This window comes from Myxine glutinosa, chromosome 4 (assembly GCF_964187855.1).
Source record: "Myxine glutinosa chromosome 4, kmMyxGlut1.1, whole genome shotgun sequence".
Classification (NCBI taxonomy): domain Eukaryota; kingdom Metazoa; phylum Chordata; class Myxini; order Myxiniformes; family Myxinidae; genus Myxine; species Myxine glutinosa.
In genome coordinates this window covers 2,539,266-2,560,283 of record NC_136264.1, presented here as the reverse complement: position 1 = coordinate 2,560,283, position 21,018 = coordinate 2,539,266, and the positions used below count along the sequence as shown (strand labels likewise).

Genomic DNA, 21,018 nt, shown 5'->3' with positions numbered 1-21,018 from the left:
AGTTTGTAGACAGTGTGGTGAGTGTGACTGGAGTGAGTGATAGGTTGATGATGGTGAAAATGATGATTGGAAAGCTCTTGGTGAACGTCATCTCGGGATATGCTCCACAGGTTGGTCGGAGCGATGAAGAGAAGGACAAGTTCTGGTGTGCGATAGAGTAAGCTGATGGAAAACGTGAAAGATGAGGAAGTTGTTGTGGTAGGAGGAGACCTAAATGGGCATGTGGGAAGGAGGATGGACGGTTTTGAGGGAGTTCATGGGGGTTACGGATATGGTGTGAGAAATGGGAGAAGGTGAAAGGATTTTGGAGTTTGCTTATGGAGCTGATTTGTTGATTTGTAATACTCAGTTCCAGAAAGAGGATAATACGCTTGCTACATACACATCAGGTGGGGCGACGACAACCGTTGACTACCTGATGGGGCGTAGGCGAGATAGGGGGCACCTCTGGGACACAAAGGTGATCCCGGGGGAGGAGGCTGTTTCACAGCACCACTTGGTTGTCTGCGACATAAGGGTGAAAGGTGCGAGGAGAGCTCGGCAGGTGAAGTACCAACCGAGAATGAAGGTGTGGAGGTTGAAAGAGGTGACAGTAAGGGAGGCATTAAAAGAGAGGCTGAGTAGGATGGAGGATGATGTGGGTGAGCTTGAAAGTGTTTGGATGTCAATGAAAGATAGTCTGTTGGGAGCCGTTGGTGAGGTATGTGGATGGACAAAAGGACCACCGAGGCACTCGGAAACATGGTGGTGGGATGATGAAGTTGGAAAGAGGATTGATGAGAAGAGGAAGAAGTTCAAGGAGTGGCAGAAGGCGAAGGGTACGGGAGCAGAAAAGGCAGAGCATGAAAGTTATAAGGCAGCCAGGAAGGCTGCAAAGAAAGAGGAAGCAAAGGCGCAGGAGGCATGTAGGAAAATGTTCGGAGAACGCTTGGATTCGGAAGAGCGTCAGAGAGCGGTATTCAGGATTGCAAAGCAGATAGCGAAAGAGAGGTGTGATGTGATGGGGGTGAGTTGCTTGAAGGATGAAGTGGGACAAATCGTTGTGGACCCAGATGGAATTAAAGGAAGATGGAAAAGATATATGGAAATGCTGTTGAATACAGAGAATGAATGGGATGGCAACATAGAGAGTAACCCAGTTTTAGGACCGGCAGTGAAGATAACCGAGAAGGAAGTTGAGGAAGCGATAAAAGCAATGAAGAGTAGAAAAGCGGGAGGGCCGACGGGAGTTGTGGGAGATATGTTGAAGGCAGCAAGAAGTTCTGGTGTGAAGAGAATGACAGACTACTGTAATCTGGCGGTGAAAGAAGGCCGCATTCCAGTGGATTGGGAACTGAGTACCCTCGTCCTTCTATACAAGGGGAAAGGTGACCCTTTGGAGTGTGGCTCGTACCGAGCGATAAAGTTATTGGAGCATGGAATGAAGGTATTGGAAAGGGTGTTGGAGAGGAGGATAAGGAAGAAGGTGAAGATCGACAAAATGCAGTTTGGATTTATGCCAGGAAGAGGAACGACAGACGTGCTCTTTATTTGAGGTTGCAGGTTGCAGTTGCAGTTGCAGGAGAAGTACATGGAGAAGAGGAAGAAGTTGTTTCTTGGGTTTGTTGATCTGGAGAAAGCATTCAATAGGGTTCCACGCGAAGTATTGACATGGGCATTGAGGAAGTTAGGAGTGGAGGAATGGTTGATCAGGGTAGTGATGGCAATGTACAAAAGAGCGCGCACAGCTGTAAGGACGAAGGACGGGAACAGTGGTGAGTTTGAGGTGAAGGTGGGAGTGCATCAGGGGTCGGTACTAAGTCAATTACTATTTGTAGCTGTGCTGGAGGTGCTGACTCGGAACGTAAAGGAGGGTTTACCGTGGGAGTTGTTGTATGCAGATGATCTGGTGTTGATTGCGGAAAGTATGGATGGACTGAAGGAAAAGATGAACAAGTGGAAGGAATATATGGAGACAAAAGGTCTGAAGGTGAATATCGGAAAGACGAAGGTGATGGCAAGTGGTAAAGCATGTGGTAAGGTGGAAAGAACCTGGGAAGTGGCCATGTGCTGTGTGCAGGAAGGGTGTCGGAGTGAACTCCATTCAATGTACAATGTGCGCTGAGTGGGTTAATCAAAAATGTAGTGGTCTGAGAGGGTCATTAACCAGTGTGGCAGCTACATTCAAATGTAAGGTGTGCACAGAGGGAGCTGCAGATGGAGGAAATGTTGAGTTGGATCTTGGAGACGGCGTGAAGTTGGAAGGTGTGAAAACATTTTGTTACCTCAGAGACATGCTGAATGGAGAAGGTGGATCAGACTCTGCAACGGTTGGTAGAGTGAGATGTGCATGGAAGAAGTTTCAGGAACTGAGTGGCGTGCTGACGATGAGGGGAGTGTTATTGAAGCTGAAGGGAAAGGTGTATGCTGCATGTGTGAAAAGTGTTATGATTTATGGGAGCGAGACATGAGTAATGAACGTAGAGCAGCAACGAAGGCTGGAAAGGGTGGAAATGCGAATGGTTCCATGGATGTGCAGAGTATCGTTGAGAGAGAGGAGGACAAATGATGAATTGCGAAAGATGATGGGAATAGAGCCTGTGATTGATGCTGTGAAGAGGAACAGGTTGAGATGGTTTGGTCATGAGTTGAGGAAGGATGAAAGTGACTGGTTGAGAAGAGTGATGGAAATGAATGTAGAAGGAAGTAGAGGACGGGGAAGACCGAGAAAGACTTGGCTAAAGATGGTGGAAGAAGAAATGCGGGCAAGGGGGTTAACAAGGAGAGATGCAGAAAATAGGGCAAAATGGAGAAGATTGTCATGGGGACCGCAAGGCTAACCCCCGCCCTGGCAGGGAAAATGGTTGCAGTAAATTTGAATTGAATTGAATTTGATTGCAGTAAATGTGAACACCGTCGTCAAATAGTTTGACCTTTTACTCTGATTCATTGACTCGTCTTATTATAAAAGTTATCTCGTGCTGTTTAACAAGGTCGAGTGAGGTGTTGTGTTGTGTTCCGTCGTCCTAAATTTGAAAAGCTGAAGTGTCGTGCGCTACCTCTTTTGCAGAGAAAGGAAGTGGTGCAAAGCGAGCCGGCTCGTTGGATCACGGACAGGCAAATCCCAACGATGCAGACTTGTACACAACGCGCAGGTGAAGATCCTCTATTGTAACGATGTAGCATGTAACGCGGGACTGCTCTGTGCAATGATTGCGCTGTTCCATGCACCCCTGGAATTTGCTCCCGAGTGAAATGCTCTGTAGAAATTTATTTTTGAATGTACGTGGCAGGATTGTAGAGTATACTGGCCAATATCGAGTGTGTTTGTTAATTTAGGTGTTAACAGGTGTTTGTTAATTGTGTCGAAGATGAAGACTTGTGAGACTAGAAAATAAAAGGCTTCTTTTAATTGGTTTATTTGGTGTAGTTAAAAGTAAGGAACAATTGGAAATGGTTGGGAATGTGCATGGAGGTTTGGTGTATGTGTAGAGGTATTTCCATACCTGGGCGATAGCGTCGTCTGGGAAGCATCGAGATGGAGTCGAAGGAAAGAGTGAACGAGGAAAAGATAGCAGCGAAGAACAGGTGCGAGCGTTTGATAATACAACGCACTCGACGGCGACATCGATTTGATCTGAAGGAGATGCAACTTCTTTATACAGTGGAGAGGACGTGATTTGAAGAAATGCAAAGTGAAGCCTTTTATTACGATGTATTTTCTTTTCTTGTATTCGTAAGAATAAAGCAGGCATTACGAGCGCAACACAAGCTTTTTTTCCTGTCATGTGTGGCTTTTTTGCATGATTGTTTGATTGTCTGCATGCGGGATGTCAATGATTGTCTGCACGCAGGAAGTGTTTGATTGTCTGCACGCAGGAAGTGTTTGATTGTCTGCACGCAGAAGTGTTTGATTCTCTGCATGCAGGAAGTGTTTGATTGTCTGCACACAGGAAGTGTTTGATTGTCTGCATGTGGGATGCCTAAGATTGTCTGCACACAGGAAGTGTTTGATTGTCTGCATGCGGGATGTCTATGATTGTCTGCATGCAGGAAGTGTTTGATTGTCTGCACGCAGGAAGTGTTTGATTGTCTGCACGCAGGAAGTGTTTGATTGTCTGCATGTGGGATGTCAATGATTGTCTGCACGCAGGAAGTGTTTGATTGTCTGCACGCAGGAAGTGTTTGATTGTCTGCATGCGGGATGTCAATGATTGTCTGCACGCAGGAAGTGTTTGATTGTCTGCACGCAGGAAGTGTTTGATTGTCTGCATGCGGGATGTCAATGATTGTCTGCACGCAGGAAGTGTTTGATTGTCTGCACGCAGGAAGTGTTTGATTGTCTGCACGCAGGAAGTGTTTGATTGTCTGCATGCAGGAAGTGTTTGATTGTCTGCACGCAGGAAGTGTTTGATTGTCTGCACGCAGGAAGTGTTTGATTGTCTGCACGCAGGAAGTGTTTGATTGTCTGCACGCAGGAAGTGTTTGATTGTCTGCACGCAGGAAGTGTTTGATTGTCTGCACGCAGGAAGTGTTTGATTGTCTGCACACAGAAGTGTTTGATTCTCTGCATGCAGGAAGTGTTTGATTGTCTGCACGCAGGAAGTGTTTGATTGTCTGCATGTGGGATGCCTAAGATTGTCTGCATGCAGGAAGTGTTTCATTGTCTGCACGTAGGAAGTGTTTGATTGTCTGCATGCGGGATGTCAATGATTGTCTGCACGCAGGAAGTGTTTGATTGTCTGCACGCAGGAAGTGTTTGATTGTCTGCACGCAGGAAGTGTTTGATTGTCTGCACGCAGGAAGTGTTTGATTGTCTGCACGCAGGAAGTGTTTGATTGTCTGCACGCAGGAAGTGTTTGATTGTCTGCACGCAGGAAGTGTTTGATTGTCTGCACGCAGGAAGTGTTTGATTGTCTGCACGCAGGAAGTGTTTGATTCTCTGCACACAGGAAGTGTTTGATTGTCTGCACACAGGAAGTGTTTGATTGTCTGCATGCGGGATGTCTATGATTGTCTGCACGCAGGAAGTGTTTGATTGTCTGCACACAGGAAGTGTTTGATTGTATGCATGCAGGAAGTGTTTGATTGTATGCACGCAGGAAGTGTTTGATTGTCTGCACGCAGGAAGTGTTTGATTGTCTGCATGTGGGATGTTTATGATTGTCTGCATGCAGGAAGTGTTTGATTGTCTGCATGCGGGATGTCTATGATTGTCTGCATGCAGGAAGTGTTTGATTGTCTGCATGCAGGAAGTGTTTGATTGTCTGCATGCAGGATGTCTATGATTGTCTGCATGCAGGAAGTGTTTGATTGTCTGCATGCGGGATGTCTATGATTTTCTTCATGCAGGTAGTGTTTGATTGTCTGCACACAGGAAGTGTTTGATTGTATGCACGCAGGAAGTGTTTGATTGTATGCACGCAGGAAGTGTTTGATTGTCTGCATGCGGGATGTCTATGATTGTCTGCATTCAGGAAGTGTTTGATTGTCTGCTTGCAGGATGTCTATGATTGTCTGCATGCAGGAAGTGTTTGATTGTCTGCATGCGGGATGTCTATGATTGTCTGCATGCAGGAAGTGTTTGATTGTCTGCATGCGGGATGTCTATGATTGTCTGCATGCAGGAAGTGTTTGATTGTCTGCACGCAGGAAGTGTTTGATTGTCTGCATGCAGGAAGTGTTTGATTGTCTGCACGCAGGAAGTGTTTGATGCTCTGCATGCAGGAAGTGTTTGATTGTCTGCATGTGGGATGTCTATGATTGTCTGCATGCAGGAAGTGTTTGATTGTCTGCATGCGGGATGTCTATGATTGTCTGCATGCAGGAAGTGTTTGATTGTCTGCATGTGGGATGTTTATGATTGTCTGCATGCAGGAAGTGTTTGATTGTCTGCATGCGGGATGTCTATGATTGTCTGCATGCAGGAAGTGTTTGATTGTCTGCATGCAGGAAGTGTTTGATTGTCTGCATACAGGATGTCTATGATTGTCTGCATGCAGGAAGTGTTTGATTGTCTGCATGCGGGATGTCTATGATTTTCTTCATGCAGGTAGTGTTTGATTGTCTGCACACAGGAAGTGTTTGATTGTATGCACGCAGGAAGTGTTTGATTGTATGCACGCAGGAAGTGTTTGATTGTCTGCATGCGGGATGTCTATGATTGTCTGCATTCAGGAAGTGTTTGATTGTCTGCTTGCAGGATGTCTATGATTGTCTGCATGCAGGAAGTGTTTGATTGTCTGCATGCGGGATGTCTATGATTGTCTGCATGCAGGAAGTGTTTGATTGTCTGCATGCGGGATGTCTATGATTGTCTGCATGCAGGAAGTGTTTGATTGTCTGCACGCAGGAAGTGTTTGATTGTCTGCATGCAGGAAGTGTTTGATTGTCTGCACGCAGGAAGTGTTTGATGCTCTGCATGCAGGAAGTGTTTGATTGTCTGCATGTGGGATGTCTATGATTGTCTGCATGCAGGAAGTGTTTGATTGTCTACATGCGGTATGTCTATGATTTTCTTCATGCAGGAAGTGTTTGATTGTCTGCACACAGGAAGTGTTTGATTGTCTGCATGCGGGATGTCTATGATTGTCTGCATGCAGGAAGTGTTTGTCTGCATGCAGGAAGTGTTTGATTGTCTGCATGCCGGATATCTATGATTGTCTGCACGCAGGAAGTGTTTGATTGTCTGCACGCAGGAAGTGTTTGATTGTCTGCACGCAGGAAGTGTTTGATTGTCTGCACGCAGGAAGTGTTTGATTGTCTGCATGCAGGATGTGTATGATTCTCTGCACGCAGGAAGTGTTTGATTCTCTGCACGCAGGAAGTGTTTGATTCTCTGCACGCAGGAAGTGTTTGATTCTCTGCACGCAGGAAGTGTTTGATTCTCTGCACGCAGGACGTGTTTGATTCTCTGCACGCAGGAAGTGTTTGATTCTCTGCACGCAGGAAGTGTTTGATTCTCTGCACGCAGGAAGTGTTTGATTGTCTGCACGCAGGAAGTGTTTGATTGTCTGCACGCAGGAAGTGTTTGATTGTCTGCACGCAGGAAGTGTTTGATTGTCTGCACGCAGGAAGTGTTTGATTGTCTGCACGCAGGAAGTGTTTGATTGTCTGCATGCAGGAAGTGTTTGATTGTCTGCATGCAGGAAGTGTTTGATTGTCTGCACGCAGGAAGTGTTTGATTGTCTGCACGCAGGAAGTGTTTGATTGTCTGCACGCAGGAAGTGTTTGATTGTCTGCACGCAGGAAGTGTTTGATTGTCTGCACGCAGGCAGTGTTTGATTGTCTGCACGCAGGAAGTGTTTGATTGTCTGCACGCAGGAAGTGTTTGATTGTCTGCACGCAGGAAGTGTTTGATTGTCTGCACGCAGGAAGTGTGTGATTGTCTGCACGCAGGATGTGTGTGATTGTCTGCACGCAGGATGTGTGTGATTGTCTGCACGCAGGAAGTGTTTGATTGTCTGCACGCAGGAAGTGTTTGATTGTCTGCACGCAGGAAGTGTTTGATTGTCTGCACGCAGGAAGTGTTTGATTGTCTGCACGCAGGAAGTGTTTGATTGTCTGCACGCAGGAAGTGTTTGATTGTCTGCACGCAGGAAGTGTTTGATTGTCTGCACGCAGGAAGTGTTTGATTGTCTGCACGCAGGAAGTGTTTGATTGTCTGCACGCAGGAAGTGTTTGATTGTCTGCACGCAGGAAGTGTTTGATTGTATGCACGCAGGAAGTGTTTGATTGTCTGCATGCAGGAAGTGTTTGATTGTCTGCACGCAGGAAGTGTTTGATTGTCTGCACGCAGGAAGTGTTTGATTGTCTGCACGCAGGAAGTGTGTGATTGTCTGCACGCAGGAAGTGTGTGATTGTCTGCACGCAGGAAGTGTGTGATTGTCTGCACGCAGGAAGTGTGTGATTGTCTGCACGGAGGAAGTGTGTGATTGTCTGCACGCAGGTTGTGTGTGATTGTCTGCACGCAGGAAGTGTTTGATTGTCTGACCAAAGTTTCTTTGATGGCTTAGGTTCTATCGGTCGATGCTCTCCCACACCCTCTTCACACTGCAAAATTATTCTTACCGAATCCTGCCATTTCCAAATCCCATGCTGCGTGATGGGAGATACAAGCTGTAATTGTGGAATGGGAGGGAGGGCATAATTTGACGTTGAGTGGATAAAATGATTGGATCCATGTGCTGTGCACAGACACGGCTTCACGTGGTTTACTTTACCATGTGACGAGGTAATAATCGCTATCCCGAGGTGCAAGGTTTAAATCTTAAAGTTAAACTTGAATGAAATGACAAGATGGTTGCCATCGGAATTATTACTTGCCGTTGTGCATTGAAGCAGAAATAGCAACGTACATCGACGGCAAATCGGCAAATAAAAATCCGCGTGTATCATAAAGAGGAAATCAAGGGGAAGTGACGTCACAGAAAAGGGTGAGGGCATTACGACATATGCATGGATCATAACATTAATAAACCAGGAGGGCAGGTGGAAGTTATACATCAAATACTTTCTGATGGTGGTAGTGTTATAGCTTTGTAGAAGTCGGGTTGTGGTAACTGGTAGTTCTGCGGTTTTCCATTGCCAAGCCACAATGCATGTCCATGAGGACTCTGAATAATGGTCTTCCTCAAGGGTCTGTGTTCGCTCTCATCACCTTCAACATAGATGTGAGCGACATGCCTTGCACCAACTTCAACAGAAAGTTTACTTTCACAGATGATCTTGCTGGCACCTCTGCCCACACCAAACTAAGTCTACAGCGGTTACCACTTTCCATCTCAACAACCGACTCACCAATAGCAAACTCCAGGTGACCTTTTGTGGCAAACGTTTTCGACAAAAGGGAAAAAGTGAGTTTAAAAACATGTCACAAAAAGTACAAACTATAACAAAACTCACTCAGAAGTATCTAAAGGTAAGGTTGTGGTAAAAGAGGGAATGAGGTGTATCCCAAGGTAACTAGGCCACAAGCCGAGATGATGGTCATAAGCTTTCAAGCTCTCTGCACCCATCGAGCCTCTACTTGAAATTTAGGTTTTCTCAGCCATCGGCAATCCTCAGCATGAAAAAGTAATTTCACATCCAACATTTCGTTTCAAAGGTAAATGTATTTGTGCCTACCTCGCGCACTATTTGAAAATCGCGCTACTTTTTCAGCGGCGTTCCCCAGTGCACACAACCAATCATGAGACTTCAAATCGTCCATGGATTAATACGTCATATTTCCTTCTGCTGTTAGAGGATGGAGACCTCCATGGGAGGCATGTGTCAGGATAAATGCCAAGATAAATTCCAATATTTGATCCATTTATGTACCAAGACACAGGTAATTTGGTGCCGTTCAAAGAGAATAATTGTGCACGAGTAAGAGGACGTTCTGACGTGATGCCGGCAAGATGATCCTGAACGAATCCTCGCTGATGGTGAGAGCAACTTCAAGGAGAAGGTAAAAAAATAACCAAAAGAAGCCAAAACTAAAAAGTGCTGTTTGTTTGTCATCGCTCTCCCCGTTGATCATCGCTCTCCCCGTTGATCATCGCTCTCCCCGTTGATCATCGCTCTCCCCGTTGATCATCGCTCTCCCCGTTGATCATCGCTCTCCCCGTTGATCATCGCTCTCCCCGTTGATCATCGTTCTCCCCGTTGATCATCGCTCTCCCCGTTGATCATCGCTCTCCCCGTTGATCATCGCTCTCCCCGTTGATCATCGCTCTCCCCGTTGATCATCGCTCTCCCCGTTGATCATCGCTCTCCCCGTTGATCATCGCTCTCCCCGCTGATCATCGCTCTCCCCGCTGATCAACGCTCTCCCCGTTGATCAACGCTCTCCCCGTTGATCATCGCTCTCCTCGCTGATCAATGCACTTTCTGTAGACACGTGGAAGCAAGGTGTCTACATGTATAAATATAAGATACACCCAAGTCTGTTGTGCATACAGTATGTTCAACAGAGATCCATGGGGCTAGTGGAGTTTCGTAATCAAAAGTTACATTGGAGCTTCTGAAACGGTTCCTACAACAATGTAGTAACCAGGTTGGTGTTTGGACTCAATTTTGTGATACCTGACAAGTAATTATGTGAATTTCCACACTGGTCAACTAATTATAAAGAAATCTTTGAAAACAAAAAACAGATCCTTGTTGATTGGAGAGAAGGTAGTCCTGTGTATCATGCTCCTGCGGGTAGGTAGGTAGACGAAAGCCTGGGAAATCAAATAAACCTGTAGGAAAATAAAATAAATCCTGCCTCCTACCAAGCAAGGAGTACTTATAGGTGTTTTTATGCCTCCACTGATGAAGTCGCCAGAAGCATCCTGTTTTTGGGTTGTCCTGTCCATGCATCAGTCCGTGCACTTGTCCATCTGTGATCGGTTTTTGTTAGCACGATAACTTAATGATGGCTGAAGGGGACTAATTCAATCTTGGTACAAGTATGTATAATGATGAAAAGATAAATGAATTACATTATGGGGTCAAGGGGTCAAAAGTCGTGTCAAGTACAAAATCTGTTACCACACTAACTTGTGAACAAGGATGGGATTTTGACCAAACTTGGTAGAAGTATATATTAAGATGAAAAGATAAACTGATTAGATATTGGCATCAAGAGGTCAAAGAACGGAGGTCATGTCAGCTAAAAATGTTGATACTTGAAAATTGCTGTAGGGATCTAAATCAAACTTGGTGCAAGTATGTATAATGATGTCATCACGTGGCCGGAGACATATCGATCAACGTGACGTCGAAGAGTGCCGTCCATTCTACTTCTAACATACTTGGAAAGTGGATCATCATCTGGCATTCTAATCAAAGCTACAACTGCAGTACTGTATATGGATATCATTTGGAAATTAATGGATCGTCAGAAGGTCGAGAGGGCCATAGACCACTGTCAGTAGGTCGAGAGGGCCACAGACCGCTGTCAGAAGATCGAGAGAGACACAGAACGGTGTCAGAATGTAGAGAGGGACATAGAGCGCTGTCAGGGGTCAAGAGTACCACCTAATGCTGTCGGGTGGTCAAGAGGACCACAGAACGCTGTCAAGATGTCGAGAGGGCCACAGAATGCTATCAGGAGGTCGAGAGGGCTACATATCGCTGTCAGAAGGTCAAGATGGCCATATAACGCTGGTGAGAGGGCCATATAACGCTGGCGAGAGGGCCATATAACTGTCTGAAGGTCGAGAGGGCCATATAACTCCGTCAGAAGGTCAAGAGGGCCATAGAACTCCGTCAGAAGGTCGAGAGGGCCATGGACCACTAAGAAGGTTGAGAGGGCATAGACCGCTGTCAGAAGGTCGAGAAGGCCATAGAATGCTGTCAAGACATTGAGAGGGCCGTAGAATGCTGTCAGAAGATCAAAAGGACCATGGACCACTGTAAAGACGTCGAGAGGGCCATAGACTATCGTACTCTGTCAGAAGGGCAAAAGGCAACTTCATGCAGAAGCAGAAACTGGAAATCTATAAATCCTGGTATTCCATCCCCTCTTAAGAGACTCAGGTCATATCCTGCTGCTGCTGCTTTTGGGAAGAGGTCTGCGCCAAGACATGTGCTGCCCAATGTTTGCATCATTTGTAAGAGAAAAGTGAAAATGGTTAAATCTGGCAAACTTCAGATGGGATAAGCTGGCACAAGCAGGGAAAATTGATGCAGGTAAGCTGGTCCTTAACCCTGATTTTAGCAATACTGTCCAAAGTAAATGTGGTGGAGCCTTAGTCAGATACTTGATAAAGAAAGATGTTATTTGTATTGAATAAAATTGTTATTTGGCAGATTTACAAATATTTTTCTGATCAAAACCTTCAGGCATATTAAGAAAGGCTGCAACTCTCAAAAATGATGACAGTATTCTATGCCAGATCAGAGGCTCGTCTAATCATCTATCCTTGCTTTATAAGATAGTACGAAACACTTCCACCACCTTGTAACTGGATCTGCTAAATACTCTTCTGGGACTGCTCCATTACATCAACTTCATTGCCTACCCATCCTGTTCTCATCATTCCCCAATCTAACATCCCTCCCTTTGATGACAGGTGTTTCTTCACCTGCCACATGCTGCATCACGATAGCACAGCTGCCCATTGAGCGGTGTTTTTCTCACTGGATTTGAGGCTACGTATGCATCATAAAATATGCCAATAAATTGTGCATGTATAAATCAAGTCTCCATCGCTTTGCCCTTGGTCCAAATGGCGAGTATCATCACACAATTTCCCAATCGGATTACTTCCCCCAAGCAGCAAGGGTCCCGCCATTGGTACCACTGAACAGGAAATCGTTTCTACTTTCCAAAGATACCAGACATGTTCAGAGTGGCCACAAAGTCCCTATGCACAGTTATAACTTAGTTAAAATTTATCTGTATGCTTGTCGTGGGTTTAATAAGCACCTCATTTTAACTCGGACAGTTTACAAGAGATTTATTAATAAATAAGGATACATGCATGGGAGACGTAGTGTTTAGGCCAGTAACACCACTTTGGGATGGCACTCGTGGTTCTTACACAGCCAGCACAAACATCTCAGCGAGCTGCAGCCCATATTTGGCTTAATATACTTTCCCCTAGGGTCAGGATAACTCCAAACAACATCTCGTGTCCCTCCCCACGAACTGCCGTCTTGAAGAGAAATTTGTACAAAGTTGACAAACAGGCTAAGCCTCATGAGGAAAGAATGTTTTGCAAGGTCAAACATAGAATATTATGATAACAGATCCTCCAATGTCAGACAGTTTTTCTCAGAGCCAGACAATTAGACGCTGGGCTGGAAATGGGTCACAATGTGACGCTGCTGCCACCATCAGGATAGGGAAATTAATCAAATCCCCTGCATGCTCCCCACCATTCTCCACACAAATTTGAATTTTTCTCCATGTTTTTCTGGACATCTTCCATGTTGAGGGTTGAGGTCATAAAAGCAGCCCCTGACAGCTGTTGAAGTCTTCAATTGTTGTTAGGCGGAGATGAGAATTTTCCGGTTTCACAATGCCCCAAATCGAGTTGTCACATGTTAATTCAGGTCTTCGAGGAGGCCACACTATCTCAGATCCACATACAATTCATCGTCCACTGAATTTGTCATCGAGATATTCTTTAACTGCGGGAGCATAATGTGCTGGTGCACCATTTTGTTGTAGGATAGCTGTTGCCTCGAGACCTCTCTCACACAGATGTGGAACAAACCACGTCTGAAGTGTCTGTTCAAATAAGCAGTGTGATTGACACTTGTATTGAAAAAATATGGCTCTATCAAGTGATCTTCTGAAATTGCTGCCCACATCATGACACGAGGATGTTGTTAAATTTCCTCATAAAAATGAGGATTTTCTTTGCACCAAAAATAAACATTCCTGGATCGATTGCGGAGGTAAATAGCACACTCATCTGAAATAACTGCCCTTCGTCTTGATTTGATGGTGGAAAATCGCTGCAGAAGAGCCTTGCTCTAAATCTAGTCAAATCGAGGACACTCCCTGTTGAAAAAGCCTTCTTCCATTCCCGCATCGTGTTGTGTGTAGGGGCTGGCTTAACGAACCTCTGCGAAAATCTTGTCCTGTTTGTTCTGATTGCTACCTTTGTAGTGCTAATGATTGTGCATTATTTTTTGTTGTAGGATGAGTGGAGATATAGTTCAATAAATTATTGTAGAACAATACTCAGACCTTTTTTTATTTTTTTGTATACAAGATCGAGGCTCGTGAAAGAGCAAACATTAATCACACAAAAAGGCAAACCGACACATAAAACATATAATAAGGGGAGCGGTAGATAAGATGGGAAGAGAGGGGGAAGGACAAAAACACAACATTTGAGAGCAGGGACATCGAGAGAACTGTGGGAGGGAGAGGGCTTGAGGGGAGGTGTGAGAGGTATAAAACGTATGAACACTGCAAGGACTTACAGGAAAGAAGTTGGAATTTCAAAAAAGTGTATCTGGGGTGAATTAGCGGGGGTAGAAAAGATCAAGGTTTTGGATGGGGGGAGATAAGAGATTGGTGGTGAACAGCTGTTTTAAAGACCTGGAGGGAGGAGTGGGATTGAAAGGAGTGTGAGTTTGTTCCAGAAGTGTGAGAAAAGGGGGATGAAAGAGTGAAGGTGAGCAGAGAGCCGAGATTTTGGCAGTTTAACCATAAAAGGGTTGCTGGCAGATCTTGTGCGACCTGCAGGAATATTTGGTGGACAGAGCACAGAGAGAGCTGTGGGGGGGGAGGGTGGCAAGGCTGGAGAGGAGTCGGTAGAAGACAGAAAGACCACCAACCTGCCTGCGGTGATTGAGTGAAAGGCCCTTGGAGTTAGCTTAATTGCAGGAGATTCCAATGATTCTGAAGGCTTTGGTTTCAACAGCGTGAAGCCGAGCTTGGTGTGAGGTAGGAGCACCTGCCACCCTATCTTTAGGAGCACCATGCCCAGAGGGGGGAACAGTATTCCATTGAGCTGCGGATGAAAGCCTTGCATGTGGTGAGGACCTCAGGTGTGCCAAGGAAGGACTTCACACGACGGAGGATGCCCAGTCGGCGACTAGCTTTGGAGGCCAGCTTGGAAATGTGGTTTTCCCAAGTAAGATCATGGCAGATAGTGAGATCCAAAAGCTTGAGTGACAGAACTTCTTGGAGGGGATTGTTGAGAAAGTACATGGGAGGGTTTTCCAGTCGGTCTTTTCAGAGAGACATAGTGAGTGTGAAATTTGTCAGGATTGAAAGACATGTTCCACTTGTTTGACCGATGTGTGATTTTGTCCAGGTCTGCAGAGAGTGAGGAGGCTGCAGACTACCGATTTGAGGGTTGAGGAATGGAGCGGCAGAGAGTGGAGTCATCAGCAAAGAGATAGGATTTGCCAGAGAGTCACAGAGATCATTGATGAAGACCAGAAAAAGCACAGGGCCCAGAACACTACTTTGGGGAATTCCAGCCAGAACAGGAAGGGGAGATGAGAGAAATCCATTCAGGGCCACACGTTGACTACGACCAGAGAGGAAGTCCGCCAGCCATGCGTGGAGATTTCCATGGATACCAAAGGAGGAGAGTTTGGTGAGCAGAGTGGGGTGCCAGACCGTATCGAAGGCATGTGATATGTCAAGGGAGGCAGCTCTGATTTCCTGTTTGGCATTGAGGACCTCCATCCATTGTTGAGATAGCAGAAGCAGCATGTCCAGAGTAGAATGACCTGGTCTGAATCCAAATTGATGATCGGGGGTCAAGCCATTGGAGAAGAGGAAGGATTTGATATCCGAAGCAATGATGGATTCCATGACTTTGCTGATAATTGGGAGCAGGCTGATTGGTCTGTCGTTGCAAGGATCTGTTTTTGCACCTTTTTGTGTAAAGCGGTGATGTTGGCTGATTCCAAGATGCTGGCAGATGACCTTGAGCAAAAGATAGGGTGAAAAGAACAGAGAGAGGGTGAGATAGAGCGGCAGAGCAGGATTTTAGGACCTGTGGGCTGATGCTGTCTGGTCCAGTTGCAGAATCAGAGTCGAGGTTTGACAAAAACTTTTCCACCTTGTCAGGAGAGAAGGACACAGAGTCCAGGAGCAGCTGGGTTCGACTGGGTAAGGTGGGAACAGAGAGAGATGGGTTTGGGACACAAGATCTTGAGGCCTCACCCACCCTCACCCAACCATTCACTCACCCCTCACTCACGCACCCACTCACTCACCCACTGACCCACCCCTCACTCACTTACCCCTCACTCACTTACCCCTCACTCACCCACCTCTCACTCACTTACCCATCACTCACTTACCCCTCACTCACTCCTCACTCACTTACCCCTCACTCACTTACCCCTCACTCACTTACCCCTCACTCACCCACCCCTCACTCACCCACCCCTCACTCACCCACACCTCTCACCCACCCCTCACTCACCCACCCCTCACTCCCCCACTCCTCACTCACCCACCTCACTCACCCACTCAATCACTCACTCACCCACTCACTCACCCACTTACCCACCCCTCACTCACCCACCCTCCTCACTCACCTCCTCACTCACCCACTCAACTCACCCACCCTCCTCACTCACCTCCTCACTCACCCACTCAACTCACCCACCCACTCACCCACGCAATATTCCCCGCAGACACACACGAGCCATAATCATCTGAAAGGTGAAAGATAATATAATATAAAATGCTGTATTTTGGTTTTCACAACGTGGACAAGTGCCATATTTTATTTGTATTAAACAAGCTCATGAAAAGCAGCTCGATCCATGATTCGTGTTGTGTTTCACATTCCATGGGCAGTGCAGGGAGAGTGAGGAGGAGAGTTTTTGATAGAGATAGCCACCCCACCACCAGGACGAGGCTTATGTCTATCATACCGGAGGAGGAAATAACCAGGAAGAGATATTAAGGAATCAGAGACATCTTGAAGGAGGGAAGTTTCTGTTAAGCAGATTACGTCTGGATTGTCAGAAGCAACCTGTATGGAGAGATCAGTCAAGTTTGAGCGAAGGCCCCGGATGTTTGAGGTCCATACCGTTAATGAGGAGAGAGGGGGAGCATCCGGTGCAGGACAGGGGAGGGATAGGGTCAGATGAAGGATGAGAGGGGGAGGTAGGGAGAGCAGCTGATCGTGTGTCAGAGATTACAGAAGAGTTACAAGAAAGGGAAAGATGAGGAGGACGAAAGGTTTGATGGTGATGGGATGAGGCACAGTGAGGGGTTATTTGAGGGGGGCAGAGGAAAGTAGAAGGTTGGGGGATGTGGAGGTATGAGATAGAAGGGAGACCAAGTGGGGAGGAGGCAGCTTTGAGGAGGAGGGGGAAGGGGGGAGAATTGGAGAGGGATGGTTGGGGGGGGGGAGATTTGAAGGGGAGAGGTTGGGGGAGTTTTGAAGGGGAGGGGCGAGTTTCGTAGGGGAGTCAAGGGGGGAGATTTGGAGGGGAGGGGCAAAGGGGGAGTTTAGAAAGTGGATGATTAATGAAAGACGAACATTTATAACAAATTAGATTTATTGTGATTTTCAAGTTAGCGATCCGTTTAAGAACGATGGAGGAGGGGTGGAATGAAGGTGAATTTAGAGCATGTAGTGAGGAAGAATTATAAGAGATTGAATTTTTTTTTGAAGTGGAATGAGTTGAAGTGGAAATTGAAAGGAGCCTTTTAAATAGTAAGAAAAACAGCATGTTGTAATATACCACTGAATAAAACACTGAAGGGGAAAGTTTAAACATATTTAAACAGAACCGTGAAGAACAAGGGGGTGGGGCGAGACAGCGCACGTGGACAGAAGCACACGATGAGACAACAGCACACGTGGAGAAAGGGAAATTAATGTTGTTGTTTTTTTTGGGGGGGGTGGGGGGGTTAAAACGTCAGACAAAGAGTAGATGTTCAGGGAATTTCGGGGGAGAAGGGAAAAATCTAAGAACCAAGCAAAAACAGCAAAGGAAGGAACTTAAGTGAGCAAACTTCGACGGGGGATGCCTCAGGCTACAAGGTCGCATACGCAGGGCAAACAAACGATTAATTTATTACGAGTTACAGGAAATTCAAACCAAAACGAACGCAAAGACGATAAAATAACGAGTGGAAATTTGACAAACACGAATGGAAAAATAACCTAACTTTGGATGCCGGGAGAGAACAAAAGTCACCACCTCGATCGCGACACTGGAAGTGAAGTCTCAAAATCTTGTGGAATCCCGAAAATAAGTTGTTGGCCTATGATGACATCAAAAAAAAATTGGTGCTTGAATTCAGTCAGCCCATATGTAAATCCTATTCAAATTTCAAGTCAATCAGTTGAAAATTGAGGATTTTAGAAATTTTGCCGATGTTGACCTCAAAAATAGTTGGTGGTTGAATTTAGTGTCCAGATGTGCAAATCCTCTTGAAATTTCAAGTTAGTTGGATGAAAATTGAGGATTTTATAAACTTGGCCTATGTTGACCTTTTGGCCTATGCTGATCTCAAAAATAGTTGGTGGTTGAATTCAGTTAGCCGATATGAAAATCCTATTCAAATTTCAAGACGATCGGATGAAAATTGAAGATTTTAGAAATTCGAAATTGTTGTTTACCTTTTGCCTATGTTGACCTTTTGGTCTATGGTGATCTCATAAATAGTTGGTGCTTGAGTTCAATTCGCTGATATGAAAATCCCTTTCAAATTTCTAGTCAAACGTATGAAAATTGAGGATTTTAGAAATTTAAAAAAAAGTGGTTGACCTTTGGCCTATGTTGACCTTTTGGCCTGCACGGATCTCAAAAATAGTTGGTGGTTGAATTCAGTTAGCCGATATGTAAATCCTATGCAAAATTAAAATCAATCGGATGAAAATTGAGGATTTTAGAAAGTTGAAATTGTTGTTGACCTTTAGACTATGTTGACCTTTTGGCCTATGCTGGTCTCAAAAATAGTTGGTGGTTGAATTCAGTTAGCCGAAATGTAAATCTAATTCAAATTTCAAGTCTATCGCATGAAAATTAAGGATTTTAGAAATTCGGGAAAAAGTGGTTGGCCTTTGGCCTATGTTGACCTATGACGTCAAAAATATATATGATTTTGTCGGACTACGAACTCTACGATTTGGTGAAGTTTCGTGAAGACCGGTTTAAAATTGTGACCTGTAGGCAAGTGTAAGTGAGCGGACAGACAAACAAACACACAAACACAAACAAACACACACACACACACACAAACAAACCGGAGTGATCAACATACTTGTAAAAAAAAATTTTAATGCCAAATAATAACACAAAAGACCGAGATACTTGAAAAATCTTCGATTTTCGCAAGTAACAAACAAGTAACAGAGGACATTCTATTATGCATTGGGACTGTAGAGAGACAAGTGAGACACACAAGTTAGCTTTCTGACTGGTGTGACCCCGAGAGCCCCCTCCTACCCCCACTGGTGAACAGGAAACCGGTAACTCTACCCAACGATACCCCACTATCGATGTACGTCCTGGGTTGATGGCGTGTAAAAACATACCCGACTGCTGTAAACTCTTAGAGCCTGGTCGTTTTTGACCCCCCGGAAACATCCACTTTTATTTAGAGGCCACGTGGGTGCAATGGAAGTCTTTTCTAGCCTTATGTAAGATTCTAGCTTATGTACTGAGAGGTGTGTGTGTGTGTGTGTGTGTGTGTGTGTGTGTGTGTGTGTGTGTGTGTCTGCCAGTGTGTGTCTGTCTGTGCGTGTGTTAGTCATACTTTTTGACGTCTTTTAATTAATTACGCACTAATCAAATGTATCTTTTAACCATTAGACTAATGAGTCCTTGGAAAACCCTTTAACACTTGAGACCCAAAAGTGCCAGAGGACCCAAAACACACAGATGACCCAAAAGTCCTTGATGACCCAAAAGTCCCTGGGGACCCAAAAGACCAAAAAACCCAGATGACCCAAAAAGTCCTTGACGACCCAAAAGTCCCCGAGCACCAAAAAATCTCTGAAGACCAAAAAGACCCCCGAATCCAGCAGGCCTGCATACTACAAGGTGGTGAAGACCAATGAAAATTTGGTACAACGGATCAACGGGCCCGTTAGGCTACCATAAATGGATGAGGTGTGTGTGTATGCGTGCATGCGTGCGTGCGTGCGTGTGTGTGTCATACATTTTGACGTCTATTAATTAATTACATACTATTAAAATGTACCTTTTAACCCTTTCGATTGCTGAGGCCACTTAGACCTTTAACACTTGAGACCCAAAGGACCCAAAATATCCCGAGGCCCCAAAAGACCCCCCGAGGACCCGAAAGACTCAGATGATCCAAAAGTCACCTTTGGACCCAGATGACCCAAAAGTCCCTGGGGACCCAAAAGATCCAGATGACCCAAAAGTCTCCGAAGACCCAAAGGAACCCAAAAATCCCCGATCAAGGTCCCCGAGGAGCCACAAGGTCCCTGAGACAGGCAGGCAGGTATGCTACAAGGTGGTGAAGTCCAATGAAAATTTGTTATAATGGACCAACGGGCCCACTAGTCTACTATAAATGGATGAGGTGTGTTTGTGTGTGTGTGTGTGTGTGTGTGTGTGTGTGTGTGTGTGTGTGTGTGTGTGCGTGGTGCGTGGCATACTTTTTGTGTCTATTTATTACGTGCGTCTATTAATTAATTACGTGCTATTCAAATGTACCTTTTAACCCTTTAAACTGCTGAGACCCCTTAAACTTTGGAAGACCCTTTAACGCTTGCGACCCAAAAGACCCAGGAAGACCCAAAACACCTAGATGACCCAAAAGTCCCCAAGGACCCAAAAGACTCAAATCACCCACAAGTCCCCGAGGACCCAAAAGTCCCCAAGGACCCAAAAATTCCTTGATGACCCAAAAGTCCCTCAGGACGAAAATAACCCAAAAGTCCCCGAGGACCCAAAAGTCCCCGAAGACCAAAGTGTCCCTGAGGACTCAAAAGACCCAGATGGCCCAAAAGTCCTTGATGACCCAAAAGTCCCTCAGAAACAAAAAGACCCATATGACCCCAAAAAAAAAAGATGGCAAAAGAGTCCCCGAGGACCCAAAAGACCCAGATGACCCAAAAGTCCCCGAGTACCCAAATCACCCCAAAAGTCCCCGAGGACACAAAAGTCGCCAAAGACCCAAAAAGTCCTCGAGGACCCAATAGTCCCTGAGGTCCCAAAAGACCCGAAAAACCCAGATGACCAAAAAAAACCAGATGACCCAAAAGTCCCAGAGGACCCTAAATACCCAGATGGCCCAAAAGTCCCTGAGCACCAAAAAGACCCAGATGACCCAAAATACCCAGATGATCCAAAAGTCTCCAAAGACCAAAACGACCAAGATGACCCAGAAGACCTAAAATACCTCGAGGATCCCAGAGACCCAAAAGTCCCCAAGGACCCAAAAGAACCAGAGGACCCAAAAGACACTGAGGATCCAAAAGACCCAGAAGACCCAGATGACCCAGATGACCTAAAAGACCTAGATGACCAAAAATTCCCTGAGGATTCAGAAGACCCAAAAGTTCTTAAGGACCCAAAAGACCCCAAAATCCCAGAAGACCACATAAGTCCCCAATGAGCCAAATGACCCACAAGTCCCCAAAAGAC

At 45.5% G+C, this 21,018-nt stretch overlaps 1 protein-coding gene across 2 annotated transcripts in view; it reads left to right on the top strand.

The window, feature by feature from the left end:
• Positions 1–3,748, top strand: part of LOC137424386 (MICOS complex subunit MIC27) — a 42,988-nt gene extending 39,240 nt beyond the window's left edge. For both annotated transcript variants that reach the window (XM_068111788.2, XM_068111789.2), the window contains exon 9: positions 3,050–3,748. In XM_068111788.2, coding sequence (XP_067967889.2) covers positions 3,050–3,138 — 89 coding nt within the window. In that variant the 3' untranslated portion in view covers positions 3,139–3,748. The remainder of the gene's footprint in view (positions 1–3,049) is intronic.
• Positions 3,749–21,018: the final 17,270 nt, after the last annotated feature.